General features: G+C 38.3%; 2 protein-coding genes across 2 annotated transcripts; one reads left to right on the forward strand and one right to left on the reverse strand.

Moving 5' to 3' along the window:
- Positions 1-14: 14 nt before the first annotated feature.
- Positions 15-18,249, reverse strand: LOC145464787 (bromodomain-containing protein 7-like). The gene is made up of 22 exons (XM_081448582.1): positions 18,085-18,249; positions 17,726-17,967; positions 16,867-17,015; positions 12,443-12,471; positions 12,212-12,281; positions 11,805-11,949; positions 11,407-11,517; positions 10,789-10,946; positions 9,880-9,985; positions 9,442-9,511; positions 8,910-9,017; positions 6,472-6,607; positions 5,725-5,836; positions 4,746-4,832; positions 4,117-4,173; positions 3,950-3,992; positions 3,773-3,853; positions 3,191-3,218; positions 2,922-3,073; positions 2,290-2,330; positions 630-762; positions 15-231 (listed from the first exon to the last, which is right to left on the reverse strand). The coding sequence occupies exons 1-22, from the start codon at positions 18,140-18,142 to the stop codon at positions 167-169; spliced, it is 2,181 nt and encodes a 726-aa protein (XP_081304708.1). The 5' UTR covers positions 18,143-18,249; the 3' UTR covers positions 15-166.
- LOC145464796 (saccharopine dehydrogenase-like oxidoreductase) lies at positions 18,250-27,530 on the forward strand. The gene is made up of 12 exons (XM_081448591.1): positions 18,250-18,516; positions 19,633-19,739; positions 20,499-20,579; positions 21,208-21,337; positions 21,547-21,596; positions 22,476-22,612; positions 22,719-22,953; positions 23,560-23,616; positions 24,040-24,107; positions 24,256-24,308; positions 26,136-26,211; positions 26,790-27,530. The coding sequence occupies exons 1-12, from the start codon at positions 18,261-18,263 to the stop codon at positions 26,896-26,898; spliced, it is 1,359 nt and encodes a 452-aa protein (XP_081304717.1). The 5' UTR covers positions 18,250-18,260; the 3' UTR covers positions 26,899-27,530.
- Positions 27,531-27,645: the final 115 nt, after the last annotated feature.

Below are 27,645 nucleotides of genomic sequence, written 5' to 3' on the forward strand. Positions count from 1 at the left end.
TTAAAAACAAGTCTGACCAAGGAACAGATTTTGAGCTCATTTTTATTGTTTAACATTAAAAAAAAAAAAAAAAAATACAGTATAGATCTTGTTTTCTTTCTTCTTTTTCTAATAAATAAGGCTTATAGCTTTTACAAAAGGCAGTATATAAACCCAAGCAGAGTTGTCAAGATTGTTCCCCTGATGCCTGCAGTGTCAAGTCAGCGGTTTCCACACTTTGCTCCGCGGATTCTAAAACACAGAACGGACAGAAAAGAAGACAATAAAGCAAGTTATATAACATAGATCTGAGTGAGATCAAAGGTTCAACCACCAAAAACAACTCGGACGATTTTTTAGATGATCTTAAATTTCTTCACGGATTCATCTTTAAAGCCAAACAAACGAGGAAGTTAACATACAAAGGAACAAACAAACAAAAACAAGGCAAGCGAAGGAATGAAACTTCGACCTCGACTGCAAGAGAGCCTGGCTTGGTACTCGAAAGAGAATCTGTAAACAGTCTCACAAAACGCTCGCTATCACTAGAGTTTAAGAACACAGACAAGAAAGATATAACATCTAATGGGCAACACTGACGGCTGAAATCACGGTACTCAGTGAAGAACAAAAAACCAAGGAGTTCTCACCGAGAGATTCAGCAGCCGTCTTTTCGTCAGCAGCTGCCTTTTCCTCCAGCTTTTGCCGTTGGGTACTAGGTACCAGTCCTACGCCCATGGCAGCCCGTATGCTGTCTATTGAAATGACTTCTTCCGGACAAGCCTATAACGAGGCAACACATGTGAGGGTACTAAAGTTTAGAAAACGGTCTAGTTTTCTCTAAAATCCACTTCGTGCACGCTATACAAGTATTAATTTTAAGAGAAACTGAAATATTACAAAGGATATTAGCCTTGTAGAGAAAATTGGAGAACCTTTCAACTGCATGGGTATTTATAAAAGTGCTTATTTTAACAAGCCATCCATTTACTTGAGTGCTCCTATGGATATGTCGACGACAGCCCCGCGTTTGTAGCTATCGTTCACTTATTCACATAATTATTAGTAATTTTACAACTGCAGAAATTCTCGGGCGCACTTTGGCTAATTTTCATCGTCAATAAGCGGACAGATACAGTGGTTGATAATTTACCGGTATGGCTTTTTGAAACTTATTATATGAAAAACTCTATGTCATACAGAGGATCCATTGTTTGGAATCTTTTAGAACCATCCGCTGTCAGCGCCAGAAATTATGCTAAAAGGGCAAAAAGTCTCCCGCCCTCAGAAACTTGAACTCTAGTGAAGAGTCACCGCAAATGGGTCCCCAAATTGACAGTGATTTCGTTTTTTATTGATTTCATTCATATCTTTTTTTGCATTTTTTCAATTTTTTATTATCCTATTAACATTTTTTACATGGCCCCATAAGCTCTATTAGCTTTAAATCCCACCGTGTTTAAATAAAAGATATTGTTGTTGTTGTTGTTGTTGTAAAAAAACAAATTGACGGCAGTTTTATTCATGCGTCTGTCTTGTTACTGACACTGAATTTCGTCATGACGTTGTCAACGTAGTCTGCGGATCCACTCGCGGCTGTCGCCTCGTGGATCCACATCTACTTTGACGATGTTATGACGAAATTCATGATTAATAACAGGACAGACGCATGAAAAACTGACGTCAATTTGTTAATTTTACCTCCTGAAAAGGCACATACATTTGATTTTATCTATATTGAAATTAAAGTTCGAGGTGGAAAGTTAAATTAACCAGTTAGTTTTTTTGTTAGCTCACCGTACACTGATTTCAATTCTATATTGGCAGCAGGTGAATATGCGCGCGTGCCGCCATCATTCACTGAGGTTTTACAAAATCTCCCATTTTCTTTTTGGTCGGAAAGGTCAGTTAAAGTATAACGTTTTAGTGGTACAACTACAATCATTAAGCTACTTCCTGTCACGTTTCTTTTAAAGGAGCTACGTCACGGTTTGCGCATCTTGAAAAAGTTCAAGTTCGTCGATTGTAATCCGTTTCAGTCTTCTCCATCCTTAGTCATCCTAGCTCCTTTGTAGTTCATTATTATCTCTTTGGTGTTTTTCTATCTCAGCAAACTTCTATTTTCAGGTTTCCTTCAATTAAAATATTAATTTGTACGTGGCCAAAATAACTCAAAATTACGTGACTGAGCTCCTTAAAGAGCGATTGTCAACAGGGCGAAGCCCAGTTGACTAGTCGCTTATATGAAAATCCTCTTCACAATCCAATAGTTAAAACCAGCCACAGCGCGCGCTACCGCACTTTTCCTACCTGTGACGTAAGGTCTTTCAGATTTTCCGTCACACGTTCCGCTGGGTAGTAAAATGTAAACAATCAAATTAGAAAGCAGGTGGAACTTACTGCGATAAAGTATGTCATTTGCGGAGAAAATGAGAAGAGTAAGATAGCTTTATCAGTAACAAACGACAAAAACAACAGAAACGACTTCAGAAAATCACGTCAATAATTCTTCGTAAATCAGTTACTACGCCCAAGGTTCGTACTCTTTTGAGCTTTTGAAATTCTGTGACTTTCCATGACCTTTTCCATGATCTTTTCGAGTTTTCCATGACCTATGTTAAGCAATTGTTCTCAAAGTATTGTCAAAACAATGATCAATCTATTATTTAAGGTATTTTCCCACATTATGACACATAAAATGTGTGTTAGTGTTTATTTTTTTACTGGGATTAACTGGTTTTCTGACTTCGTCTGTTGTTTTTCACTTTTTGATTTTCTTTTTTTTGCCTGTTCATTCTCAGAAAGTTTATTGCTTTTCCATGACTTTTCATGACGCACACTTCAATCTCATGACTTTCGAGGCCTGGAAAATGAAATTATAAAATTCCATGACTTTCCAGGTTTTCCATGACCCGTACGAACCCTGTTAAAAAGCCTCTTACCGATAATCTTTTCTTGGGGTGAGGGTCGGATGACAACCTCAGGGGTGGGGCCGGCGGGGCCCTCCGGTCTATGGCTAAGTCGCGCGCTCTGCACCTCTTGGAGGTCGTCTAACAGTTTTCCAGTTGCATGTAACTTGTCTGATAACAAGGAGCTAAGAGGGTGAGAGAAAACGTTGATTTAAGTCCGGCAAAACTGTAAGCAAAAATAAAAGGTCTGTCCAAAAGAAAAGGAGATAATGTCTTGTGAATACAAGTGAAGGAAAACACACCTCAGTGAGTCACTACTTGACGTATCATCTAGAAATAATAAGGAAAAAGACGTGAGAATGTTATAAATTATTATTATTACATCAGCCCATACTCACATAAGCAAACGAGGTAGTGAAATAATCAAAACTAAAAATTAAACAGTCTGCGATGAACTAGTAAACCATCAGGGTAGAGTAGCATAACGACATGCATAAGCATTGAGCTCTATACAACATACACAGGAAGCAAACACGCAAAGCTTGTTATAATTAAGCCCAACTGGCTCATAGCCCTTGAGTGGTTTCTGCAGCATAAAGCAGCTAGGAGTATTGCTACTACCCCTGGATAAGATGCGAATGTCCTTCACAGGTTACGTTCCAACATGCTGTCAGGTTGCACCCTCCTACACCCAGGAATAAAAACGGTACCCATTGATATGCCAGGTGGACAGAGGAAATGTGGGGGTAAAGTGTCTTGCCCAAGAACACAACACAAACTTCCCGACCAGGGCTCGAACCCCGACCGCTCCGAAGTCCAGCGCACTAACCATGAGGCCACCGCACCTCTCACATGATATAAATGTGATTTAAAACTTTTTTTACCTGAGGCTTTCAAAAAGGACACATCGATCCCTTCGTCCGCAAGAGACAACAGCGACTGGAAATCAATTTTTGTTGCATCTCCTGTGAAGACAGACAACCAAGAAAATATTTGATAACGACCGAGAAACATTGTTACAAAACAAGAAGTCAGAAACAATTCCAAAGACCAACAGTTACCAGTGGACGACGGACTTGGAGTGGTGGAAGCCGTCAATGAAACCTGTCAATGGAAAAAATAACACAACTCAGGAAAAAGTTATTGCTTCATCAATAACTCATAAGACGAAAAACAACAGTAATAACCACAATTACTGTGCATAAACCATGGAAAAAGAATCTCATACCTTGGAATTTTCGCCTGCTCCAGATGCAGAGGCTGCCTTGCTCCCCTCTTGGCTTGACTGGAAAAGAAAAAGCAAAAAACTTATTCAAACGATCAGGTTGAAAGGTGAACAAAGAACAAAGAGCCTAGATGAGAAAGTCAGAGAGGTTCCCTGGACGAATTAAAATCTTATGCTTTGGCAACGAATTGGTGGATTGCAATCATTTTGCAGGAGACTCAAATGATGGCGGCCGTCTTAGATCTACCAAATCTTTAAGTAGTTCTTTAGTTGAATATTCCCGTTACATACAAAGGACGAATACATGATAGCTAAGTTCGAATCACTAAGTTTGGATGTTAAATCAGAGGACTTAGGGCCCCTTTCTGGAAGGTCTGGTAGCTCTACGGACCAAACGCCAGATGTTAAGATCTAAACTTAAGGAATAGTAGTGTGGATTTAAGCTGAAAAACCAGTCCATTCTGTTTCGTTTCCCGATATTTTTATTGTTTGAATTTCAAAACTATTAATATGCCGAGGCAAACACAGCAAACAAAAATCAGCTTTTAGGGACCTGTAACTACCGGGGCTTTCTAGAATGGGGTCCCTGGAGACATAAGAAATTTACTCAGGACAAAGATGGTCTATTTTACCTCATTCTCCGAAGAAACTGTAACTTCCTTTTTTTGTTCGATATTTTCATTTTCTTTCGCTTGCTTTTCTTCCTCGATTTTCTCAATCTGGGTGATAACAAACAAAGGCGTTAGCCTACAAAGGAACTGTTGGGCTGCATCGGTGGGCTGAGTGGTAAGATACAAATAAATTCAAAGGTAGTTTGTTTATAAAACAAATGAACAAAAACGACAAGTGGTCGCCTGATTGTCTAGAGTCCAGTGCACTGCGCAACACACAAAACAACACGTCCATAGCCACAAATTACAGACTGGCTTGCTGGCTATAGATCGTGACATACCACTCCGATCGCGTTTGTGGAAAAAACATACACTTATCTCGTGATTTTTAGCCTTTTTAGGAGTTAAAGTGTTAAGAAAAGTGCTTGTGTAAAGGTATATTAGCTCAGTTCAGATAATCAGACGTCTAGATAGCCAAAGTAAGTTCCAGATGTTTGCACTATTTTCCGGCCGCCATGTTGGTGTAGCACAGAGCTCCACCAACATGGCGGCTCCATACTGGACTCTGTAAGTTTGCGCAAAACATTTCGACGAATATCTGAAGTTTGGGCAAACGCAGAGACCCAAAATTTGGAGAAATGTCTTCTCTACCTGTCTCCTATAATATTAAAATTTCTTGACTTTATCCGCTGAATAGTTTTCGATTTATCTTTGCGTTGCGTGACAGTGAAAACCATCTATTAAGGGAGCTCAGTCACGGTATTTTGAGTTATTTTTCCACGAACAAAATTACCTTTAAACTGAAGGAAACCTGAAAATAATAGTTCACAAAGACAGAAAAGCCTCAAAGAGATAATAATAAACCATAAATGAACAAGGATGGTTAAGGATGGAGAAGATTAACACGGATTACGAACGACGAACTTGAAAACTCTAGGCTAAACTTTTCAAGATGCGCAAACCGTGACGTAGCACCTTTCACATGTCTCTTCAATCTTACCTCAGCCATTTGTTTAAGATATTTAGAATGTGCTCCTTCAGTGAGGACGTCCAGCAGTCTATCCACTGCTTCATGTGAAAACGACGAAGCGTCCTTAACAAAGGCCTGGAGACTGGGTTGAAAAAAAGAAAAAAAAAAGGAAAATTGATACCGCTGGAAATGCGCGGAAGCTAGGTGAAGTATACTTAACCCACAAGAACATAGCAGTTTTAAGTAAAATGTCAAGAAGTAAAGCAATTGCCAAAGTTGAAGTGTCTTTGCTTTCGACTTTCATTTAGGGAGCCACAAATCTCTGCCGTGTCTCGCCCTCAGGCCAAATTGGACTAACATTTCAAACAATTAAATTATAGAGCAGTTTTCAATTGACAGTTGTAAAACCAAAACCAAAGTAATCACTCCAGCCAATCACAAAGGAAGCAGAAAATCCCGTGAACCAATTAAAACTCAAATTACATGCAGGTGACGTAAAGCGCGGGAAGACGTGTGCCGACGAGTCACGATTGGTTTTGGTTTTACTTCTGATTGGATGGAAAGGTGGCGTGAGTGTTTTAGGCCAATCTTGTAGCGTAGTGATGCAAAACCAATTACCTTCGAAACTCAAATGAAACCTGCTCTATGTAGGCTTTGCAGATCCTAGTATAAAGGAACAGTTCATTATGTTTTTGGCAAACCTGATCTTGATGTAATTTTAAATCTAGCGACAATCATCCTAAACAACACCAGACGCCAGCTATTTTATGGACTAACCTTTTGGCATAGTGTATTCCAGTATCATCACCATAAGTGCTGTACAACAAGTCTGACTGTTCTTTTGTTATAGTTGCTCTAGACGAGTCGTAGGTAGGAGCGAACGAGCCATACGGTCCGTACATTAAATATGACACTGAAATACATATAAAGTTACGACCGTTATAAAAGCACGCAGTAAAACAGGCAAAATAAGCAAAATAATTAGACCTGGATATTGGGGTATACCAACAAAGCAATCGTCTGATGCGAAGAAAGCTACGATCAACCATGGGAAAAAATGTTGGAACCATCTTCATCTCTCACTTATTCTCCAGTCATGCACGTTTTGTAATTTCTGTGATTTATTCACTTGTACTAGCATGACAAAGTATTTGCGTTCGACGAAGTGGAACGCAAACCTAATTTTGACCTGTGGCTTTTCAGAGTTGGTCTCCCTGTGCACACGGCCAGTAAACTGGTAACGTTTAATGATAAGACATGTGATAAGACATGTGGCGAACATGTGAGTATGTGAGCAGGCCATGTGAGCTCGTCTTTCCGATGGATCTTTCCTTGACTTCTTTCCATTCAGTTGCCGTACGCTTCGCTATGTGCTCTCAGCGTTAGATTTTGGCGAATTTAAACGCTTCGATGGTAGCATTTATCGAAATCTGAGGGAATTGTCCTTGTTTAATAACACGGCTTGGCTTTGGGATGATAACCGTGGGACAGCTACATTTTGATCGCATTTGTTGATTAGTTCCAGTCGCGACAGATAGCTCAGTCTTTATCCGGTCGAAATTTTATTATTTGGAATCGGTGGAAAAGTACTCTGAAGGCAAGATCCATAAGACTACTTTGTTCATCAGAGGAAACACTCGAATTAGTCGCACGGAGTTTGTTTACGATAAACGAGCACGCGAAACGAGCACGCGATTGCAAATGTTAGCTTAGAATAATGTACGTAATTTAAATATTCTATGAAACTTGAGAGTCTACAGAAACTGACAGCGTCACGCAACGTATCAACAAATCGTGACCTCTTCACTAGCATGGACTTTGACACTATCAATATCTGACTGTAAAACCTCGGTTGCTGCTGAAAAATGCTGATTTTTGCAATAGACAAAGGTTGAAAGTCGGCTAGTGAAATAATTTATTTACGGTATTTACATATAAAAGTGAGAACGTCGAACGCACTCTCATAATCTCTGATTACTTCTAGTATTAAACTCAAACTACTCACTATGTCAAAAGTTTCCACCTTTGGATGTGTAGTAATAATTTAAATTATTGTAATAATTTTAAATTATTGTAGTAATAATTTTAAATTATTGTAATAATTAAGTCCTACCATAGCCTCTTACGTAGACGTTCTTATGGCCCGTCACGCAATCTTTTCTCCCCAACGAACCAAGAGCATCTGCCTAGGAGGCTAGTCAGAGCCCGGAAGAAATTTGTCCGATACTCGCGATTTTTCCGGTTTCCTATCCGGCTACAATCTTGCCTGTTTATGGGCCTCATATCCGACTGTCAAATGAAAGAGTGCCACACTGGGGCGCGCACCAAATTGCATTACAACATAGCTAGCTGACTCTCGCTGTCAAACTCATTATAAGTAAGACTGCATCAGACTCCAATGACGGGTGCTCATGGCGTGAGCAAAGTTAAATTCGCTTCGCCAAATAAAACATTTGATTCATGCTTTTAGCTGTGCATTGTCAGATCTGTGCTCTAGAAACGCCGGTGTGCCACAGGTAACTAACCTTTGTCTTTGGGCGACTGGAAAAACTTAATTTTTTCTCACGTAAGCTTAATTGCTGGGCACCCAGGATTTCAAAGTTATGAACCTTTGGGCTCCTCGTAATTTTTCTTCGACTACAAAGTTTGAACGACAATCAAGAAGCTACAGTTGCTCCCGTTTGCGAGCACCTCATAGTGTTCTCAGCAAACGTTCTGTATACATCATACATAGCTCGATGATGCACGCTAGAACATGATTCAGTTGTTAACTATATGACATCAGATCATTACCACAAAGGCCTTACAAGGAAACTCGCAACTTTGTCTAACTTGAAGAGAACGATCAACTAACAGATCTTGTCTAGATGTAATACCAAATTCTCGAAACTACCATAAAATAAATTCATGCCAATCAGTAGAGAGGACAATTTAGAACGGTAGCTGGAGGTTTCATACCCAAGCACGTTCGCACTCAAATCGACTCAACTAGCAATCAAGTGCTTAAAATTTACGGGTAATCTTTCGTTTACCCAGCAAAATAGGCAACATTTTGGGCATATTGAAACAAAATCATATAAAACATGTTTATTTCTCATTCTTTAATCCACTGAAGGTGAAGGCGAATTTGAAATGGAAAGTCCATAATGGGCTAAGGGGTGCGAACTCGATTAGGTGCGAAACAGGTAGCATTCCTTAGAACTCTGTCTTTGTACCTGGTGTTGCCTTGTTCCGTTTGTCTTCTTTAAACCCAGCCGTGGTGTGTGAACCGGTAACTACTTTACCTACAGCTGCTCCAAGATTAACATGACGGTACTCTGGGGCTGAAAGAGTAACGGGCAAAAGTAACTTAACAAGAACTGTCATGCAGTCTCTCCAACAAACTATTGCGTGATCTGGGCATGGTGTATAGGAAATAAATAATAGACGTGAACCAGCAAGAAAGAAACAACACACATGTTTCGCTCAATTATTCACGCTTTGGTTGGTCGAGAAGAATATAAAACTGTAACACAAGAAACGAAACACCTGTTAACAGTTGCAAAAAAAAAAAAAAAATGCAAAGAGCTCACATGGTAAGACGGTCACATTCATGGACAGCCAGCCAACAAGCCAGCCAACCAGCCTGACCGACAACCAGACAGCCAGCCAGCCAGCCAGCCAGACGGACACACAGACAGACAGACAGACAGACAGACAGACAGTTTTATGACACATTAGTTTTGAATGAGTGGTGTCTGTTATTACCTTCAGAGTCCACTGGGTTTACTACAGCTAAAGTCGTAGTTCCATCTTTATCTCGCCGTAGAAAACCGATCTATACGAGAAAAAAAAGTGCATACAAACTAAAAAAAGAAACAGAACAACAACAACAACAGCAAGAAGTGACAGCAAGAAGTGATTTAATATGTCATAAATGTTGTTACACACGCAACAAGTTGGAAATATTGTGGTCTGCAAGATGAATTAATGAAATTATGCTATTTTCTCCGATGTAAAAGAACGTCCAATTCCATGGGCTGACTGAGCTGTGGTTTACCCTTGACAAAGTTCCTAAGGAACATGACTTCAAGCAGAAGATGAAGTTTTATGACTACTTGTGAATCTTTGCACTCTATTTTTGTTTCCATTATTTATTTCGTCTTTTCTTTGAAGGTTGGTTGTAAACTGTCCCACACTGCTTACCTTACTGTTGGGATGCTTTGCTTCCAGCTCAGCTGCCATTCTCCTTGATGCTTCCTGAACTTGTGCAAGAATCTTTCGACTAGCAGAGGTGTGCTTTGATTCACTCCTAGTTCAAACACATGTTAAAGACACTGTATTGGTTGTGGAAGCTTAAGCAGGCAACTTGCTTATGGGATACCTACACAATGCTGCGGTTACAATGGTCCGGAATATTTTGTTCAGTTGAACACTGCACAAGCAATATGCAACTTTCTGAAAGTTTGAGGCATTGCCAGCACTATCAAAACTGCATGTTGGGCAGCTTTGAGCTAGCAAACCAGGTTTAAAAAAAAAACCACCACAACAACAACAACCAAAAAAGATGATAATAAGTGGACGATTCAACTTTTCTGTCACAAAGTAGTATGTACCACAAGTGCGATTTTCACAGTACACTATTCACTTCGTTTTTCGAATTAACTTGATCTAACGCCCTCCTAACAAAAAGGATTTTCCTTCTGGTGAGTCTTTTTTTTTTGTCACATTCCCATGTTCATGTAGAAATAATTTATACAGTATACAAAATAAACGTTTCATCCCTTAAAATTACCAAGAGTAAAATAATTGCTATTCTTCCTAGTAGACTGCAACACCCACAATTTTTTCCCACTTTCAGAGTAACGTCTTCGATGCTGCCAGTTTCTTTCAAATCCAATCAATTTGTTTCAATTGTACTACATGACTGGTTTCAGCTGAAACAAGCTCAAGGCATCAAAAATTTGTGGGTGTCCCGGTCTACTGGCAACAACAACAACAACTGTTACAATAATTTAGAAGAATGATGGCCACTCTCACCCTTAATTTGAATGTTTGCATTGAAAACAATGTAATATGGGTAAACCAATTGAAGACAAAAAAAGCCTTGTTTACCTTGGTTTCGTCCTCTTTGTCGACTGTGGAACATGATTTTCCTCGATGTCTACCGTGTCAACATCAATTGGTTCATCTGAGCCACGCCCCTCAGATTCGTTTCCTTCATATTCCGGTATGGGAAATCCAATACTTCGGTACATATTGCGGATTTTCTCCTGGGAAATTTAAGGACAATGTTATGACCAGAAATGACAACCTCGTCCCCAGGGTCTCTCATCTTACCGCCCCTCTCTTCGCTCACTCCAGGGGGTGGTAAGATGAGAGACCCTGGGAACGAGGTTGCAGAAATGAGATGTTTGAAATACTCAAAACTTAAGAGGCCACAGGAACACAGGATTTTTTGTCAATAAAGTGATTGTAGGAGAGTGGGTTTGACCTCATCAAAGAGCACAATCTATTTTCGGGTGTTACAGTGTACATGGTGTTGTTCTCTTAAATGGAGAGCATTTCTTTGAAGACTGCAAACTAAGGTTGTTGTCCTTCAAGTATGTTGCTAACCTATGAAAGTTTCAGACCACATATAGACATAATTGTCACAACACATCCATAGATGAGTGGTACCTATGAACCAGTAGTACACATAATGACTCAGAAAGTTTGTTTACTTGTACTTACAGGAGACAGAAGTTTGGATCCTGTTTGGATGAGCTTCTTGGCTGCTTTGTAGTAAATTGTCTCAGGTGCATTATACACCATAGCATTGTTGCACATCAGGTAGAAGTCATCCTACAAAGACATCACAACATTGTAAAATGCAGCCCAGTGCGTGGAACATTTTTGGCAAGTACATGTAATGCACCCCTCCTCCTCACACCCTTGACATCAAGGGCTCATCAAGCATACCAAGCCCTAATGAGTGTTACAGGTTACACAGCCCTCAATTACAGCCTTTATCCAGGATGAAAATACATGACTGTCGGTATGTCTTGTAGTTTATACATATGGCTTTAAAATGTAATACATTGTCAAACACGCAAATGTACAACAAACAAATAACAGCACCTCTGCCTTACCCTAAACTGCTCTAAAGAATAATAGTCATTGGAGTCAATCTTGTATTTGATGGAGCTGAAGTCCATTGGGTGTGTGATGATGTTGGAGTATCCTGGGGCTATGGTATCATTTACAGGATATGCAAAGAATCCCTGAGTGTCCTTCCTGTGGAGAAAAAAATCATCATCAGTTTACAGAACTTAATCAGTGAGAAATAACTTACAACATCTGAACTTGGTGTTGGTCTAAAAAGACGTGATGTCTGGTCTTAAAGACACAAATCAGGTAGAATAGAGAGGTACTGTACTATGAAAAAGGATTGATCAATGCTATGACGGTAGTCACCAGAAAGTGATGGCTGGATTCAAAATCCAAGACACTGATCACAAAGGCTAAAGCACAGACTGTGTAGTTGATATTTACTGACCTCTGGAGGGTACGATGCACATTTTCCAGACACAGCCGGAGAGGTGAGATCTCTGGTTCTTTCAAATAACCTTTAAAAGATGAAACAGTATTGCTATTATTCAGATACATGACTTTGTCCAGTAAAGTTCACTTAATGTTTAAACAAAATGTAATTTAAGTACCATTTCACTTGAACTGATCTTTCAGAGCAATCAACAAATTTTTGATCCCTTCAATCTACCATACTTACCACCAACTTTTCTAACTTCTGGGCTGTTTCTGAAAAAAAAAAATTAACACCAGTAAATAAGTTCTTAGTTATACATGTACTCCACAGTAACAAATTACAGCGCAGCTCCGGTAGCCTGAAGGGCCGCCAAGTGGAGCCTGATACTCATACAGGAAAGAAAAGGAAACCCACGAGTTGATTTTCTCATGGTTATCATGGCTGGCGGTATTGTTCATGGGCGCATACACACGACAACGATGGAGTTGCCCAACATGGCAGCCACATTCCAAATAATAGGTTCACAGAGACATGCAGTCGTGGTTTATTGAGTACTTCCTTGATATTGGACATCCATGTTATGATCAATGGATACCTGTCAAAACAAGGTATCAGCTGACCAGTATCACGTGACCATATCGTGGGGTCAAGTTTACAGCTCCTTGAGGTCACGTGTTTTTTTTTTAAGTTGACCACTGACCAAGTGCTGGTTATCGATTAGATTGCGGGCTCATATTAGGTTAACTTGTTGGAAACAGGGCAGGATTGTTCGGAGGCCGGTTAACGCTAACCCAGGATTAATAGTTAACTGAATTATAACTTTTTCTTCTATACAAATGTGTTTTGCTCTTTTGTTTTGGGTATATGGTGATTATTAAAACTCAAAACAGAAGGCCAAACAATACACAGAAAATCTAACCACAAAGTTATAAAACTCAAATCAAAATTCTACCTTTTTCTGGATTAGCTTAATCAGGCTTTGAACAACCCAGCCCAGGAGCTAAGCTTTTAGGCTGGCCTAAATCTATATATTACATTAACAGAAATTCAGAAAGGCTGGAAAAAAAAAGTAGAGCTGAGAAAAACCTTTCTAAGCAAAGAGCCATTCAAATGCCATGGACTGTGTCTTAAGAGTGATTTTCTGAGAGTGTCGAGAATTGGAAGACAGTCATGGAAAATTGAATTTTCTTTTATTTCGCCAAAACATACCTTTGGGTTAACTTATTCAAGGAAAAATGGTTCAAAGTTCCAACGATTTATTTTACGGCCAAAATTCAAGAAAGTTCAAAATTTGCATATAATGGCGGTTTTCGTGGCTTAAAATGTTCAGAATTTCATGCTTCTTTACGAAAACAGCAGGTGCGTAAAAACAATCCTATGACAACAAAACTTGGCACAAATATTATTTCATTCTTATACTTTAAAATCGTGTAATAAGTTTCTTGAAGTTTTGTTTGTAGCTTTGTAACGAAGGGTATTTTGTACAGCCGCCATTTGTGTCTCTTGGCGAGGAACAAATAAAGGCCAACTTTGACTAGTATAAATGGCCCCTAGTATATATCATTTGGTCAAAATATCTACATTTTAGGAAACCTTGGCTCTTGTTTTTTTCACCCGAAAAGTTATAGCTCTGGGAATTAAAATGTTCTCTGTCAGCAAAATAAAATGTTACGGCATGTAAGCGAGTTCAATTTTATGCAAATCACAAGGTTATTCTTTGGAAGTCAACAGTTTAAAACAGGAAACAACGACTCACCATTACTTTCATTCCTTCTGCTGCTATAGAAAAGATTTTAACTTCCCAGTGTCCTTGTGAGCTGTTCTGTAAAATATTTCCAGTAAAACAGTGGACATAAACGGCCATAAAATTCGACAAGGTCGACAATGTTTATATTTGAGATGAGACACTGAGTGGCACCCACAGTCCTGGCTGTTTTCATCGTCTTGCTCAGTCGAGAGTCCTTTAAAAATATGACAGAATATTCGCTTGAAACCGTAGCAAATAAGTTTCTCAAATCCATATTCCTCGTGTTGACTCATGAGTAAATAAATCAGTCCCCGTACACTGAGTAAACAACTTGACTGACCTCTGAGGTCAGGAGGTTACCTGATATGTCATTATGTTACTTTTCCTCCGTTTCACATTACACGCGTAACGCCGTATTGAACATCACGGTATTTAGTTGAATTACGGTATTCAAAATCTCTTTAAAGACATTTCGATTTAAAAAGAAAATTGAAAAAGCAGCATTTTGACATTTCTAATTTCAACACTGGATTAATCTCTTTGATGTCGATGTGATTCATAGTTTTGCACTTAGTGTCATTTGGCACACATCTAAAAGTGTGCAAAGATAAATACTCAAAAATAAGAAACCGTTTATCTGCAGGAAAAGTTGGACTGCCAACGATAATAATGTTTTAAATTCTGCATATTGTTTATTCGAGCCCCAAGCTACCTGCTTTCAGTAATGCTTTGTGTCGCTTAGCAAAAGTGACAAACTTACTCTATGAAAATAAAGGCTTAGTTACACTTGATTCATTCTTTTATTTTTCTCATCTGAAATTTCTATTATATAGGCTTAAGATTTTCTTTCCAAATTTACCATTCAATTTCCTATCCCGGCCATATTTGAAGACATTCCTTCTCATTTGATTACTGTAAAACTTTACAATCACATATCTTGAGGAGGTTCAATATTTGCCTGTGTCGTTGGAGGCGTCAAAGAAGTGTCAGACATTTATTATTTACTTGTTGAAGTTGTACTCTTAATAGTTTAAAGTTGCACTTGTTAATGCAAATCAAACATGTTCACTTCCTTATAAAGTTATTGCGAAGTCTGTCAAGAGCAGCATGACATTTTGTGTGAAAAATTAAATGATCCTCAGTTACGGCAGCACAGAGTTAATCTGTTTTAATGGTAATATGGCTTTTTTAAGTATGTCCAGGTAGATTCGTTTAAGGCGAACAGGCTTGGGTGGCACTTCTAATTCCCTTTTTCTGTTCCTACTTTCTGTTCTCCAATATGTGCCTGCTCGCAAGCTAGTGCTTCTCAATACAAATGCAGATTGTATTCTGCTTTCAGGAGTATTAGCTGTCACGATTGACTTTTGAAATTACTTTTCCTGTGAGTGGGGGGGGGGGGGTGGATTAGCGCTACTTCTAAAATCTAATCATAATAGCAAAATTGAGCGTCATAAGTGACTGAAATGACTAAAACACAGAAACACAGGCTGTGCCGTTTTAGTTAGCGAAGGCTGGTGATATACGAGCAGCGAGAGCGAAGCTTATTTTTTTCGTGTGAGATTCGCGTACTCAGCTCGTTCCTTAAGTGCCTCTAAATAATGCATTTATTGCCAAGGGCATTATTTATCTCCACTTATTAGTCCGTGTAACTGACGATGTCTGGAGATCTGACCCAGATAGTTACTGGTTACTAGTTACTATTGACTGGAAAATTTGCGTGCGAACGGCCTTAAATACAGCGTTACTCGTGTAATGTGAAACCGGGGAAAAGTAGCATAATGATATACATGTACCAGGTGACCTCCTGACCTCAGAGGTCAGTCAAGTTGTTAGTTCAATGTATGGGGACTGATTTATTTACTCATGAGTCGACATGAGGCATATGGATCTGAGAAACTAATTTGCTACGGTTTCAAGCAAATATTCTATCATATTTTTAAAGGACTCTCGACTTAGCAAGACGATGAAAACAGCCAGGACTGTGTGTGCCACTCAGTGTCTCATCTCAAATATAAACATTGTCGACCTTGTCGAATTTTATGGCCATTTATGTCCGCTGTTTTACTGGAAATATTTTACAGAACAGCTCACAAGGACACTGGGAAGTTAAAATCTTTTCTATAGCAGCAGAAGGAACATATAAGTAACAGTGAGTCATTGTTTCCTGTTTTAAACTGTTGACTTCCAAAGAATAACCTTGTGATTTGCATAAAATTGAACTCGCTTACATGCCGTAACATTTTATTTTACTGATGGAGAACATTTTAATTCCCAGAGCTATAACTTTTCGGGTGAAAAAAAACAAGAACCAAGGTTTCCTAAAATGTAGATATTTTGACCAAATGATATATACCAGGGGCCATTTACACTAGTCAAAGTTGGCCTTTATTTGTTCCTCGCCAAGAGACACAAATGGTGGCTGTACAAAATACCCTTCGTTACAAAGCTACAAACCAAACTTCAAGAAACTTATTACACGATTTTAAAGTATAAGAATGAAATAATATTTGTGCCGAGCTTTGTTGTCATAGGATTGTTTTTACGCCCATGCTGTTTTCGTAAAGAAGCGTGAAACTCTGAACATTTTAAGCCGTGAAAACCGCCATTATATGCAAATTTCGAACTTTCTTAAATTTTGGCCGTAAAATAAATCATTGCAACTTTAAACTATGTTTCCTTGAATAAGTTAACCCAAAGGGATGTTTTGGCGAAATAAAAGAAAATTCGATTTTTCGTGACTGTCTTCCAATTCTCAGCACTCTCAAAAATCACTCTTAAGTTGGTGACCTCAACTAGTGCTGTTTCTGCTGGGTTGCCAATGGTAACACTGCTTCTATTAAATGTACATTCATGTGCTGTATCTGTGTAAGTTACAAACTCCTCCATTGTTCCTAAAAAATGTGTAAGACTGAAATTTTACCTATTTGGAGGCTCGATTGGTTTTATGTATATTTTCTTGACTGGTCTTTCTGCATCAGTTACATTGCTGATCTCTCCATCCATCTCCTGTCTGTCTCTTTTCCTCTTTGATCTTTCATGGCTACTGATTGATGAAGGTGATGGACAGGCCTGCAAATAGAATAATAGCAAAACACACAAACTTAGTAAGCTGGCAGAATACAAGTCAAAACTAGGGTTGTTATTATACCCTGCTATATATTAATCATAGGTGCAAATGTATAAATGTACACCAAAATAGGTTGTGTAGGGTTCTCTGATCAGTACCTGTAGTTATAGATCTACATCCCAAGAAAGATTTGAATGTGTGTCATATTTTGGTTGTAACTTGAAACCTGGAAAGTCTCGTCACCATTCTTGTTGCGAGGATGGCAACATGCAGTTGTATGACCAGGACTTGACACAAAATGGTATTGTGTGGTCTATTAATTCTGCATGGTTTTGAATCTTCCTTTTATTTACTTTTGTCCATCTTTAGTGTGTTTAGTGAAATCCCTGAACTATAAGTAGTGATCATCACACGACTGTTACATGTAGAAATTGTAGATTGTGCATTGCACACTGTATTTAAATTGATTCCGTATGGAAAACTGGAACACTAACATAAAAGAAACCCTTCTGAACAGATGGTAACAACTACTAGCACCTTAGAAGCTGATGGTTTACATCATCTCATTGATTTCAGCTCATTGCGCTTTTCTTGCTACTGAGAACATGTAAATTAAATTTTCATCACAGTCACAGCTGTTAATTAACACATCAAAACAACACATATATTTTATGAATAAATATACGTGCATGAAAGTATTTTAAATACTCACACTTGGACCTGGATCGAACCTTGGTTTCTTCCTCTCTCTGGATGCTGATCTCTTTTTCTTTTTCTTTTTTGATGAATGGTCCTTAGATTTTGTTTTGTCTGGATTCAATGAAGGTCTACTGCTTGTCGATGAACTTTGAGGATCTGGCTTGGCAGTGACTTTCTCTTGGCTACCTCCTACTTTAAGAACTAGTTTGATAGGTTTTTCAGCTTTCTCAGCCTTCTCTGACCTTTCGGGTTTTTCTAATGGATAAGAGTATGAATTCTTATGTTTAACGCACCACTCCGCGGTGTTAACCGCGGTTAGCGTTTATAACTACAATACATGTCGTGACCGACAGCGTTAACACATTTACCTACCTTCAACGCCATCAGTGCCTTTCTTATGGTGTTTCTTACTTTTGTGCTTCTTTCCCATGGTTTCCTAGTATTTAACAGACACCTTTTTTCTTTCTTAACTGTCAAAACTTGACTCCTATTTCGCTACGTCCCCAAGAGACAATGCTTCGTGGCCGCCATGTTGAAAACATCGTCCCATGATGCACAGTAATCACAGCGTAAATTCCTCACCAGTGCCCCCGCGTCTCCCGACAACTTGTTGGAACGAAAAGCAAAACATGGCGAGCGCGGACAGACAATTCTCCATCGTTGTGTTTGGAGCAAGTGGATTCACCGGCCAGTTTGTGGTGAGGGAGGTAGCAAGAAACTGCAGAGGAAAGTTCAAGTGGGCTGTAGCTGGTCGCAGTAAAGACAAACTGGAAAAGGTTTTGCAGGAAACTGCAGACGAGCTCGGTAGGTGACGACGTCATGGAAGATTATTTAATTTTTTTTGGATGGTTCTTTGTGTGTTTCGGGGCGATAATCTCATTCATTTTGGACAGATGAGAAGAAAAATACGAGGGATACTTTCTTCTTTATTTGTCGCTTTGGGTTTTTTAGTACAGTTCATTAAAAAAAACTATGGTCATGGAAATATACTCAGAAGCTTACACGTACATTGTAAACTTCAGCTCATTAAATTTTTACTTGTATGTCATAAGCTTAACATGTGCACTGCAAACTTGTGAACTTCAGATCTTTGGACCCTTTATTCGTCACGCGACAATTTTAATTCCAAAGATTGTAGTTGTTAGATGCTTCTGCTGTAGGATCTTTGCAAGATCGATCTTCCACGTGCGCCACCACAGGCCAAAAATCAAGGGACTTTTTGTGTACCTCCAAAACTCTGGTTTTAACTTCACATAAAACAGTTGTATCAAAATTGGTCTCAATAACATCAGTTCTCTGCATACGTATATTAACACATCTGCAAAAAATAATAATTATCACGTGTTACCAGAGTGGTATCACTGAAACAAAATCTGGCAGGGGGCATTACAAAAATGAAGGTCGACTGCAAGATTTGCTGTCAGTAGAAGAGGTTGTTGGAGGTAATGCAGTTCAAGAAATTGCATTCCCACTTAAATCCAAGACCGGTGATAAATTACTGGGGTGGACACAGGATTTTAGAGAAGGGGGCTTGAGATACAGACCACTAACTAGGTGATCCCCTGTATGGGACATCCAGGGGCCCCCTCCCCTGGAACATTTTCAAAATTGAGGCCCTGGGAAATGGGATTTCTGGCATTCCGAGGCCAAGTCAGAGTGTTATGTCTCATTTTTTTAATTTAGGGGGTTGAATTAACCTAATCCCCCGCACCGACTTACACGACCTACAGCTGAAGGTCTGCCCCAGAATTATTAATGTAATTTACCTCTATAAAATGAGCAAGGTTTCAAAATAAGTCGAAAGCTTGTGAAAATCTGTTAACAAGTTACCCCGAGTTCCCGAGTCTAGAGCTTTCTTTCTGGCTGTTGAGTCGTGCTTCAGGACCAGTTTGAACTATTTTTGTGTCTGTTTATGTCTAGGCTATGATGTTAAGGATGTGGGTGTTATGGTTGCTGATGTTAGTGATGAATCCTCACTAAATGCAATGTGTTCAGCGGCCAAGATAGTCTTAAATTGCGTTGGTCCGGTATGTAGGCTTTTTTGTAATTGTTTTTTTCTTTTATTTTTAAATTTGACAGGCGAGAGGCAAATACTATAGTAGTTGTTGAGACTCAAATGAGCCAAGTAGATGACTGTATATTTCTTGGCTTACAAATCGAACATACTGTCTGATTGCTAGGTTTTATAAAATTCTTTTGATGAACACAAGCAAGCATAGCATGTCAATATTTTTGAAATTGAGATAATGCAAGATTGGCTCATCATTTCCAAAACATAATCCTGACTGAAATAAAACATCAGCTGAACTTCGCTAATCTTTCAAAACAGGTATTTCTGTGACCTTGATAGGTGTATACATGAACAAGATACATGTATATCATTGCAAAACGTGTAGTACCTGATTAAACTACATTTTATCAGGGTACAGAAACGAGTAGTTAAGTGCACTACTTAGAACCTCTTTGTCTTGAACTTGGTTATTTCAAACTACCTGCTGTCTTAAATTCAAATCATTTTCCCTTGGATGTACTTTTTCAGTCACTTGCTCTTAGCTATCTTCAACTGTATATCATTTTGTGAGGTAGCGGGACTCAACTGCATGTACATGTAACAACCCAGGTATTAAGGTACCTGCCATATATATTTCCAGCTTTCTTTCAGTCCCCGTTTCACAGCAGACTTTGCAGTATGCATGCAATTTGATTATATAATGTTGCGATGACTGCATTGTGATTTGTTCTTTATTAAATTCCTTGTGGTTTATTACTTAATTTTCATTTCACAGTATCGATTTTATGGAGAACCTGTTGTTAAGGCAGCAGTGGAGAATGGCTGTCATCATTTGGATATTAGTGGAGAACCAGAGGTGGGATCAGCTTATTTTAATGTTTATTAGACTAGTATTATTGTACACTTAGAGTAATTTTTTAGGAATATTTAGTGTCCACCTCTCTGCAAACGTACATGTAGAACGATGTTTAATAACACTGTACACTGAGATACTCTTGGATCACTGTGGCTGTCCATGTTATTAAATGAGTGAGAGCTTGTTGCACGTATACCAACAGAAGGGTGGGGAGCAGGGATGGTCTTGTGGTGAGAGCAGTAGCGTCCCACCAGTGTTCCCTGGGTTTGATTCTGCCCCAGTGCTATGTGTGGGTTGAGTTTGTTGTTGGAGGTTTTTACTCCGGGTTATCTGGTTTTCCTCCCTTCACAAAAACCAACATTTTCAAATTCCAATTCAATCAGCCAGACAGAAGGCATGCATTAAAACCAGCTAAGGCTGACGTGGCTTGCTCTTGAAATATTGTAAAGGGGACTAATCTAGACTGTTGTAACCTTATCCCCCCTTCTTCCTGGATAAAATCATCATTCATCATTATTAACAGTTACCTAAATGCAGCATTTTTTTAGTGTCCTGTAACAGTGCTCCTGGGCAAGGAAAGGTACTGCGAGAGTAAACCTAATTCTGCGCATTGTGTATCTTGTTTCAGTTCTTGGAGAAAATGCAATTTCAGTTCCATGACCAGGCTGTAAGTGCTGGCATCCACATTGTCAGTACCTGTGGATTTGATAGCATTCCTGCAGACATGGGCGTGGTGTTTACACAAGAAAATTTCCCAGGTATGCTACATCTTGTAAGATTGAGTAATAAAATGTATTATTATATTGATTTCATATCATGACTGCTAAAAATTAAATTTATTTTTAGTACAAAGTTTCATTATGAGCCATGTAGGCATCTCCACATGGAAATGATCATTGTTTGATTTTAAGAAGTATACATTTGTTAAAGTTTTTCCTGATGGATAAAGTCCTGTGATTTCTTTCAGGTGAATTGTGTCATTTGGAGAGCTTTTTAGCCTTGCATTCTGGCCCCAAGGTAGGTTGAACAGATTATCATGAAATCTTTGGAAATTATGATGTATACAGTTCACATAGTATGACTATACGTGTATATGGTGGACCCATTAGTCCAAAAAAGGATCAAAATCAAATTGCTCATTACACTGTAAATTTGACCAAAAATGAAACTTGTCAGCCATGCTATGTTATTTTGAAGGTTGCTTAAAGAACTAATATTTAATTGCTGTCAATATTTAATAAACAGTCAAAGGTCCAAAGGAACTTTGGCCCAGCTGGGGGTTCCTTTTTTTGTGCAAATTTTTAAAGTTTCACTTGTTCATTCTCTCTTAGCCCCTACCCTGCCCTAATGAACACATCCTTTTTTTTTTTTGCTTTTTGTTTTTTTGTTTGGTAGATTTTTTTTTCACTATTGCATATAATACTAACATTACTTACACTACTAAGACTTCTTACAATACTAACATTACCTACAATACTTACATTACTTACAATACTAATATCACTTACGCCACTACTGATATTACTTACAATACCACCGTTACTTACACTACGATTACTACTAACACTACGATTACACAGAACAACTACTACAGATGCTCTGCCTACACAACTGATAATACAAATCTTGCTGTACATTGTACTCTAATTACACAATTACTTTTTGTGTTAACAAGATACTTTATATAAAATTACAATACAGGTATTTGAGTTATCATGACTGTACATATAAATTTACATAATTTACAAGCAGCACTTACTCCTTTACAAAAAAATTGGATTGTTATTCAAAACTAGGTTCCATTTTGCCTGAAAATGTGTTAAACACATCTTGATCCTTCCATCAATTGATTTGCAGTACAGACTATGGGCAGCTTAATATTTGTCTTTTTTTCAGGGATCTAAAGGACACTTTGGAACTTATCAATCAATCATTCATGGTGTGGCAAGTGCGAGGGAAGGAAATTTAAAAAAACTCCGAGCTCAGTTATATCCAAAGCCAATGCCAAAGTTTGGGCCCAAATTAGCCAGACGGTAAATCATGTTGAATAATTTTATATTTACATAATTTCTGGCAACTCACTGAAAAGTGAAATGTTCTCTTGTCAGGCAGTAATGCCACTTGTATTTTTCTTTGTAGAGGTTTCATTTCATTCAGCCATGAGGTCCAGAAGTGGTGCATTCCTTTTATGGGAGCTGATCCATCTGTTGTTAGAAGATCCCAGCGGCACAGTGTTGAAGTTCGGAATAAAAAGCCAGTTCAGTATGGAGCGTATGTCACCATGCCACTGATCATCATTCTGCTTTTCATGTTCTTTGGCATCTTCTTTTTCCTGCTGTGTCAGTTTAAAAGGGGAAGAAAGTTGTTAGAAAGGGTATTTTAAGTTAATTGTTTTTTGTTGTCTTCTCACTCTGCCTGAAGATGTGCATTTCCAGAAAATATCCATACCCACCCCAAGGAAGGTTAACAGAAATTCCAAGGGGGAGGGGGGTTTCAAAAGCCAAATGTTTCAAAGGAAAGTATGACACTAAAATGGAATTTCTGGAGGGGTGGTGGTTTCAAGCTAAAAAACCTTCCGTGGGAGGGGTATGGATATTTTCTGGAACAACATGATATATAAATGTGCAATCCACGTAATGCAACACCAAACAAGTGTCAGTGCTAAATTTGCAAAACCTTGTGACCATGTTCTTTTGTGCTGTAAGGATTTTTTTATTGTGCAGTTCCAGAAAATATCCATTCTCACGCCATGCAAAATCTTTGGATATTGTGGAAGGGTTGGGGACAAGAGCCATGAGAAAAAAGTTTCTGAAGAGTGTGTGTGTGTTGGGGGGCATAAATAATATATTCAAGAAAATTACATTTGAAATCAATTTTAAAATTATGTGACTGTACATAATACTATACAATTGATTTCATTGATAGTCTTTTACATGGATTTCAAGAACTAACAGTGTTTTTGCCCTAATTTCTCTCATAGTACCCCCAGTTCTTTTCTGGTGGTTTCTTTAGTCATGAAGGACCTACCAGAGAACAGGTAAATGGGTGATTTTATTTTTTTCATAATCTTGACCATGAAGTTGATCTGAATGAAGTCACAACCAGGGCTCATTATTCTCAGTGGTACCTTTTATTGCACGACCCAAATTAGAGATATTCAGCTTTTTGGCAGTGTGTGTTCTGTAGAATCCCCTGTACACGTACTAAACAATAATATTATTGGATGAGGTTTCTGTGATATCCAGGATAATCAAGGTCAAGGTAGGGGTGGGTAAGGGTTCAATTTGCTCAGTGTCCAGCCCTTAATGAAACCCTTGCTTTATGAGTGCCATGAGTGTTAGTCCAGTCCAGCAATTCAAAACCTGGACTTGTCTGACTTCCTGTGCTACAGGCACATTTACAGCACATTTACAGCACATCCAACGACAGCATAATCAAATTTGTTGATTCATTTTCACAGATGGCAGAGTCGTCATTCTCTTTTTCATTTCATGGAGCTGGATACAGCCAGAAAGCTCTGCAATCTGGGTAGGATGTTTTTAAGTTCTACATGTGTATGTTATTCTCTCTCTTGGCTTGTGGCTGTACAAATTTCAGACCTATGTAGTCACTCAGCTAATTACACTACAGCACTTCCCTGCATGGTTTAATACAGTTGTGCAAAATTTGATTTCAGAACTCTTCCTGGTGAACTCGATGGTCAGATAGAAACCAAAGTTGTAGGACCTGGTGAGTTAAAATCTGGTAACTCATAACGGATCAGTCAACACATGTACATACATATATGACTGTATAGTACATGTTTTAAGAATTTTGTTATCTATTTTCTCAGTCTGTATGCCAAACAGATTTCTGGACCTCCTACGTATTGTGAAATAAAACGTGTGTAAGTTGTAAAGAGTAATTAAGGGAAAACACTCATCTTGTTTTTTTGGAATGTGATTGAACATTGACTGTCTTTGTCTCATGACAGTCAAAGCTGTAAATGGAGAGGGGGCATGTGGTCAGGGTGTGGTGTGGCTCAATATTCTTGGCATTTTTACCTTTTCCAAACTTGATTTTTTTTCATGAAGTATCTCTAAGAGAATGCAGAAAACAGCATTTCAGAGCCTCCCAGTCTTTACTTTTCATGAATGTTTAATCACAGCCAGTTTCTAATTCCTGACTTTTTTAGGTGGGGTCATACAGGTAGATTTTGAGAAAGACGTCATTAAACCTGCTTATGCCCAGTCTCTCCTTAGGCACTCAGTTGTTCATTATGGCCATTTATTTATTCTCAATTATTTCCAGCTTTTTCCAGCTTTATTCTCAATTACTTCCAGCTTTATTCTCAATTACTTCCAGCTTTTTCCAGCTTAATTCTCAATTATTTCCAGCTTTTTCCAGCTTAATTCTCAATTATTTCCAGCTTTTTCCAGCTTTATTCTCAATTATTTCCAGCTTTTTCCAGCTTTATTCTCAATTATTTCCAGCATTTTCCAGCTTTATTCTCAATTATTACCAGCTTTTTCCAGCTTTATTCTCAATTATTTCCAGCTTTTTCCAGCTTAATTCTCGGTTATTTCCAGCTTTTTCCAGCTTAATTCACAATTATTTCCAGCTTTTTCCAGCTTTATTCTCAATTATTCCCAGCTTTTTCCAGCTTTATTCTCAATTATTTCCAGCTTTTTCCAGCTTAATTCTCGGTTATTTCCAGCTTTTTCCAGCTTTATTCTCAATTATTTCCAGCTTTTTCCAGCTTTATTCTCAATTATTTCCAGCATTTTCCAGCTTTATTCTCAATTATTACCAGCTTTTTCCAGCTTTATTCTCAATTATTACCAGCTTTTTCCAGCTTTATTCTCAATTATTTCCAGCTTTTTCCAACTTAATTCTCGGTTATTTCCAGCTTTTTCCAGCTTAATTCTCAATTATTTCCAGCTTTTCCAGCTTTATTCTCAATTATTCCCAGCTTTTTTCAGCTTTATTCCCAATTATTTCCAGCTTTTTCCAGCTTAATTCTCGGTTATTTCCAGCTTTTTCCAGCTTTATTCTTGATTATTTCCAGCTTTTTCCAGCTTTATTCTCGATTATTCCCAGCTTTTTGCAGCTTTATTTTCAATTATTTCTGAGCAGCTTTTTTCAAACTTTATTCTCAGTTATTCCCAGGTTTTCCAAGCTTTATGCTCAGTTATTCTCAGGTTCTTCAAGCTTTGTTCTCACTTATTCCCAGCTTTTCCAAGCTTTATTCTAAGTCATTCCTAGGATTTCAAAGCTTTATTCTCACTTATTCCCAGCTTTTGCAAGCTTTATTCTCACTTATTTCCAGGTTTTCCAAGCTTTATTCTCAGTTATTCCCCGTGTGTCCAAGCTTTATCCTCAGTTATTTCCCCCTTTTCCAGAATTTCATTTTCAGTTTTTCCCAGTTTTTCAAAGCTTTATCCTCAGTCATTCTCAGGTTTTCCAAGCTTTATTCTTAATTATTTTCTACTTTCTGAGCTTTTAAAAACTTTTTTTTGAGTTATTCTCAGCTTTTCCGAATGATTTTTTGACATTGTAATGTTTTCGTCCCCTCAGAGGCAGGGTATGTGGCCACGCCTATCTGCATGGTGCAGGCTGCATTGGTGATCCTGGAAGAGACGTTGCCAAACAGGTAATTAAATCTAGTCGATGTTGTTTTACCAAGTAAAAGCGATCATCTTTTAAATCAATGCAAGTGAGTGCTATTGTAAAAGATTGTGCCCATACAAAAGCGTATATTGCAGTTATTGATATATGGTGGAGTGCAGAAAGTAAGACTAGATCGCTGTTTTCTAGTTCAGTAGTTATGCGATTCTTTTGCCTTTTCTCTCGACGTATTCGTATCTTTTAAGTAGGAAAAACAAAAAGTGTTTGTTTAGTTTTCGTACGAAAATGGGGTGTTTTGTTCCGTTCACTTCTTGTTTTTGAAATTACATTTGACTTTTCCCTGGTAACTATCCTGGTTCCAGAAGTTTTCTCTTCTGTTTTTGAATCAAATGTAACCTGCGTAATGGCGAAAACGAGCCGGACGCTGTAGTAGCAGAGAGAAGAAAGAAAACCTCTGGAACCGGGGTACTTGGTATAATGTCGTCTCTTACGAAAACCTCAATCTCATTCGATTCTGAAGGAAAGATTTGTGATTTCACTGAATCAGTGAAGTACAGGGCGAATATTACCTGTGGTGTTCAATTCATTATACCTCAATTTCAGTGGCGGCGTTCTGACTCCAGCCGCAGCCTTCACTGGCACGTCTTTGATTGATCGACTCAATGAACATGGCGTCAAATTCACGGTGGAACGCTGCGAAGTCGAAGAGTAAGGCGACTTGCCCGGTGGTCACTCTCGCAAGAGAAAATAGGAAGGGGAAGAGGAAGGGAAGAAAATACGAGAACAATTGTGATGCCGAATGGCGTCCAGACATACTACCTTGACTGTTAGTAGCAATTAAAATTAAGCAGATGGTGTAATATTGTGATATGAATGTCAGAATCGACTGGATCCGATTGGGAACCAAAAAATAAATTTTGATCATGGTAACGAGAACACTTAACACAATAATGAAAAAGTTAAATGGCATGCAAACCTCCAAGAGTGATTCAGTAATATCAGGATTAGACAGGATTGGCAGTAATTCTGTAGAAGTTTTATATTTTTGGTTTACTTTTTAACATTGAGGGCACGATATGCTCCACGAAGGTAGACAACTTAAGCTTTTGGTTCGATACAGTATATTTTCTGTTGTTTGTTTATTTTACACATTTTGATTACTTACTAACTTTTACTAAGTGCAGGTCGAGTGATAAAGAACTTATAAATAACAAAAAAACATACACCGCTTCAATTAACCATCGAAATACATTATTAAGCACGATGACATAATTGTGGAAACATATGATTTATATATTATGATAATAAAATTATTCATGGGTAATTGTTATTAAATTGTTACCGTTCTGTCTACATTTTGCCCTGTCCTATAGCTGTCCATGTGACCACAGTGTTTAATGTTAAAATTGTTATCAGCTTTGAGAGCCTGTTTTATTTATTTATTTATTTATTTATTTTT

Source organism: Orbicella franksi, chromosome 13 (genome assembly GCF_964199315.1).
Source record: "Orbicella franksi chromosome 13, jaOrbFran1.1, whole genome shotgun sequence".
Taxonomy (NCBI): Eukaryota; Metazoa; Cnidaria; class Anthozoa; order Scleractinia; family Merulinidae; genus Orbicella; species Orbicella franksi.

Coding starts and splice junctions, on each gene's coding strand:
- LOC145464787 (XM_081448582.1), bottom strand. CDS start 18,142: ATGGGAAAGAAGCACAAAAGTAAGAAACACCATAAGAAAGGCACTGAT. Junction 10,947..11,406: donor GATCCAAACTTCTGTCTCCT/GTAAGTACAAGT, acceptor TAAATTTCCCAG/GAGAAAATCCGCAATATGTA. Junction 9,018..9,441: donor AAACCCAGTGGACTCTGAAG/GTAATAACAGAC, acceptor TTACTCTTTCAG/CCCCAGAGTACCGTCATGTT.
- LOC145464796 (XM_081448591.1), top strand. CDS start 18,261: ATGATGCACAGTAATCACAGCGTAAATTCCTCACCAGTGCCCCCGCGT. Junction 21,597..22,475: donor CCTTGCATTCTGGCCCCAAG/GTAGGTTGAACA, acceptor TCTTTTTTTCAG/GGATCTAAAGGACACTTTGG. Junction 24,108..24,255: donor CAGAAAGCTCTGCAATCTGG/GTAGGATGTTTT, acceptor ATTTGATTTCAG/AACTCTTCCTGGTGAACTCG.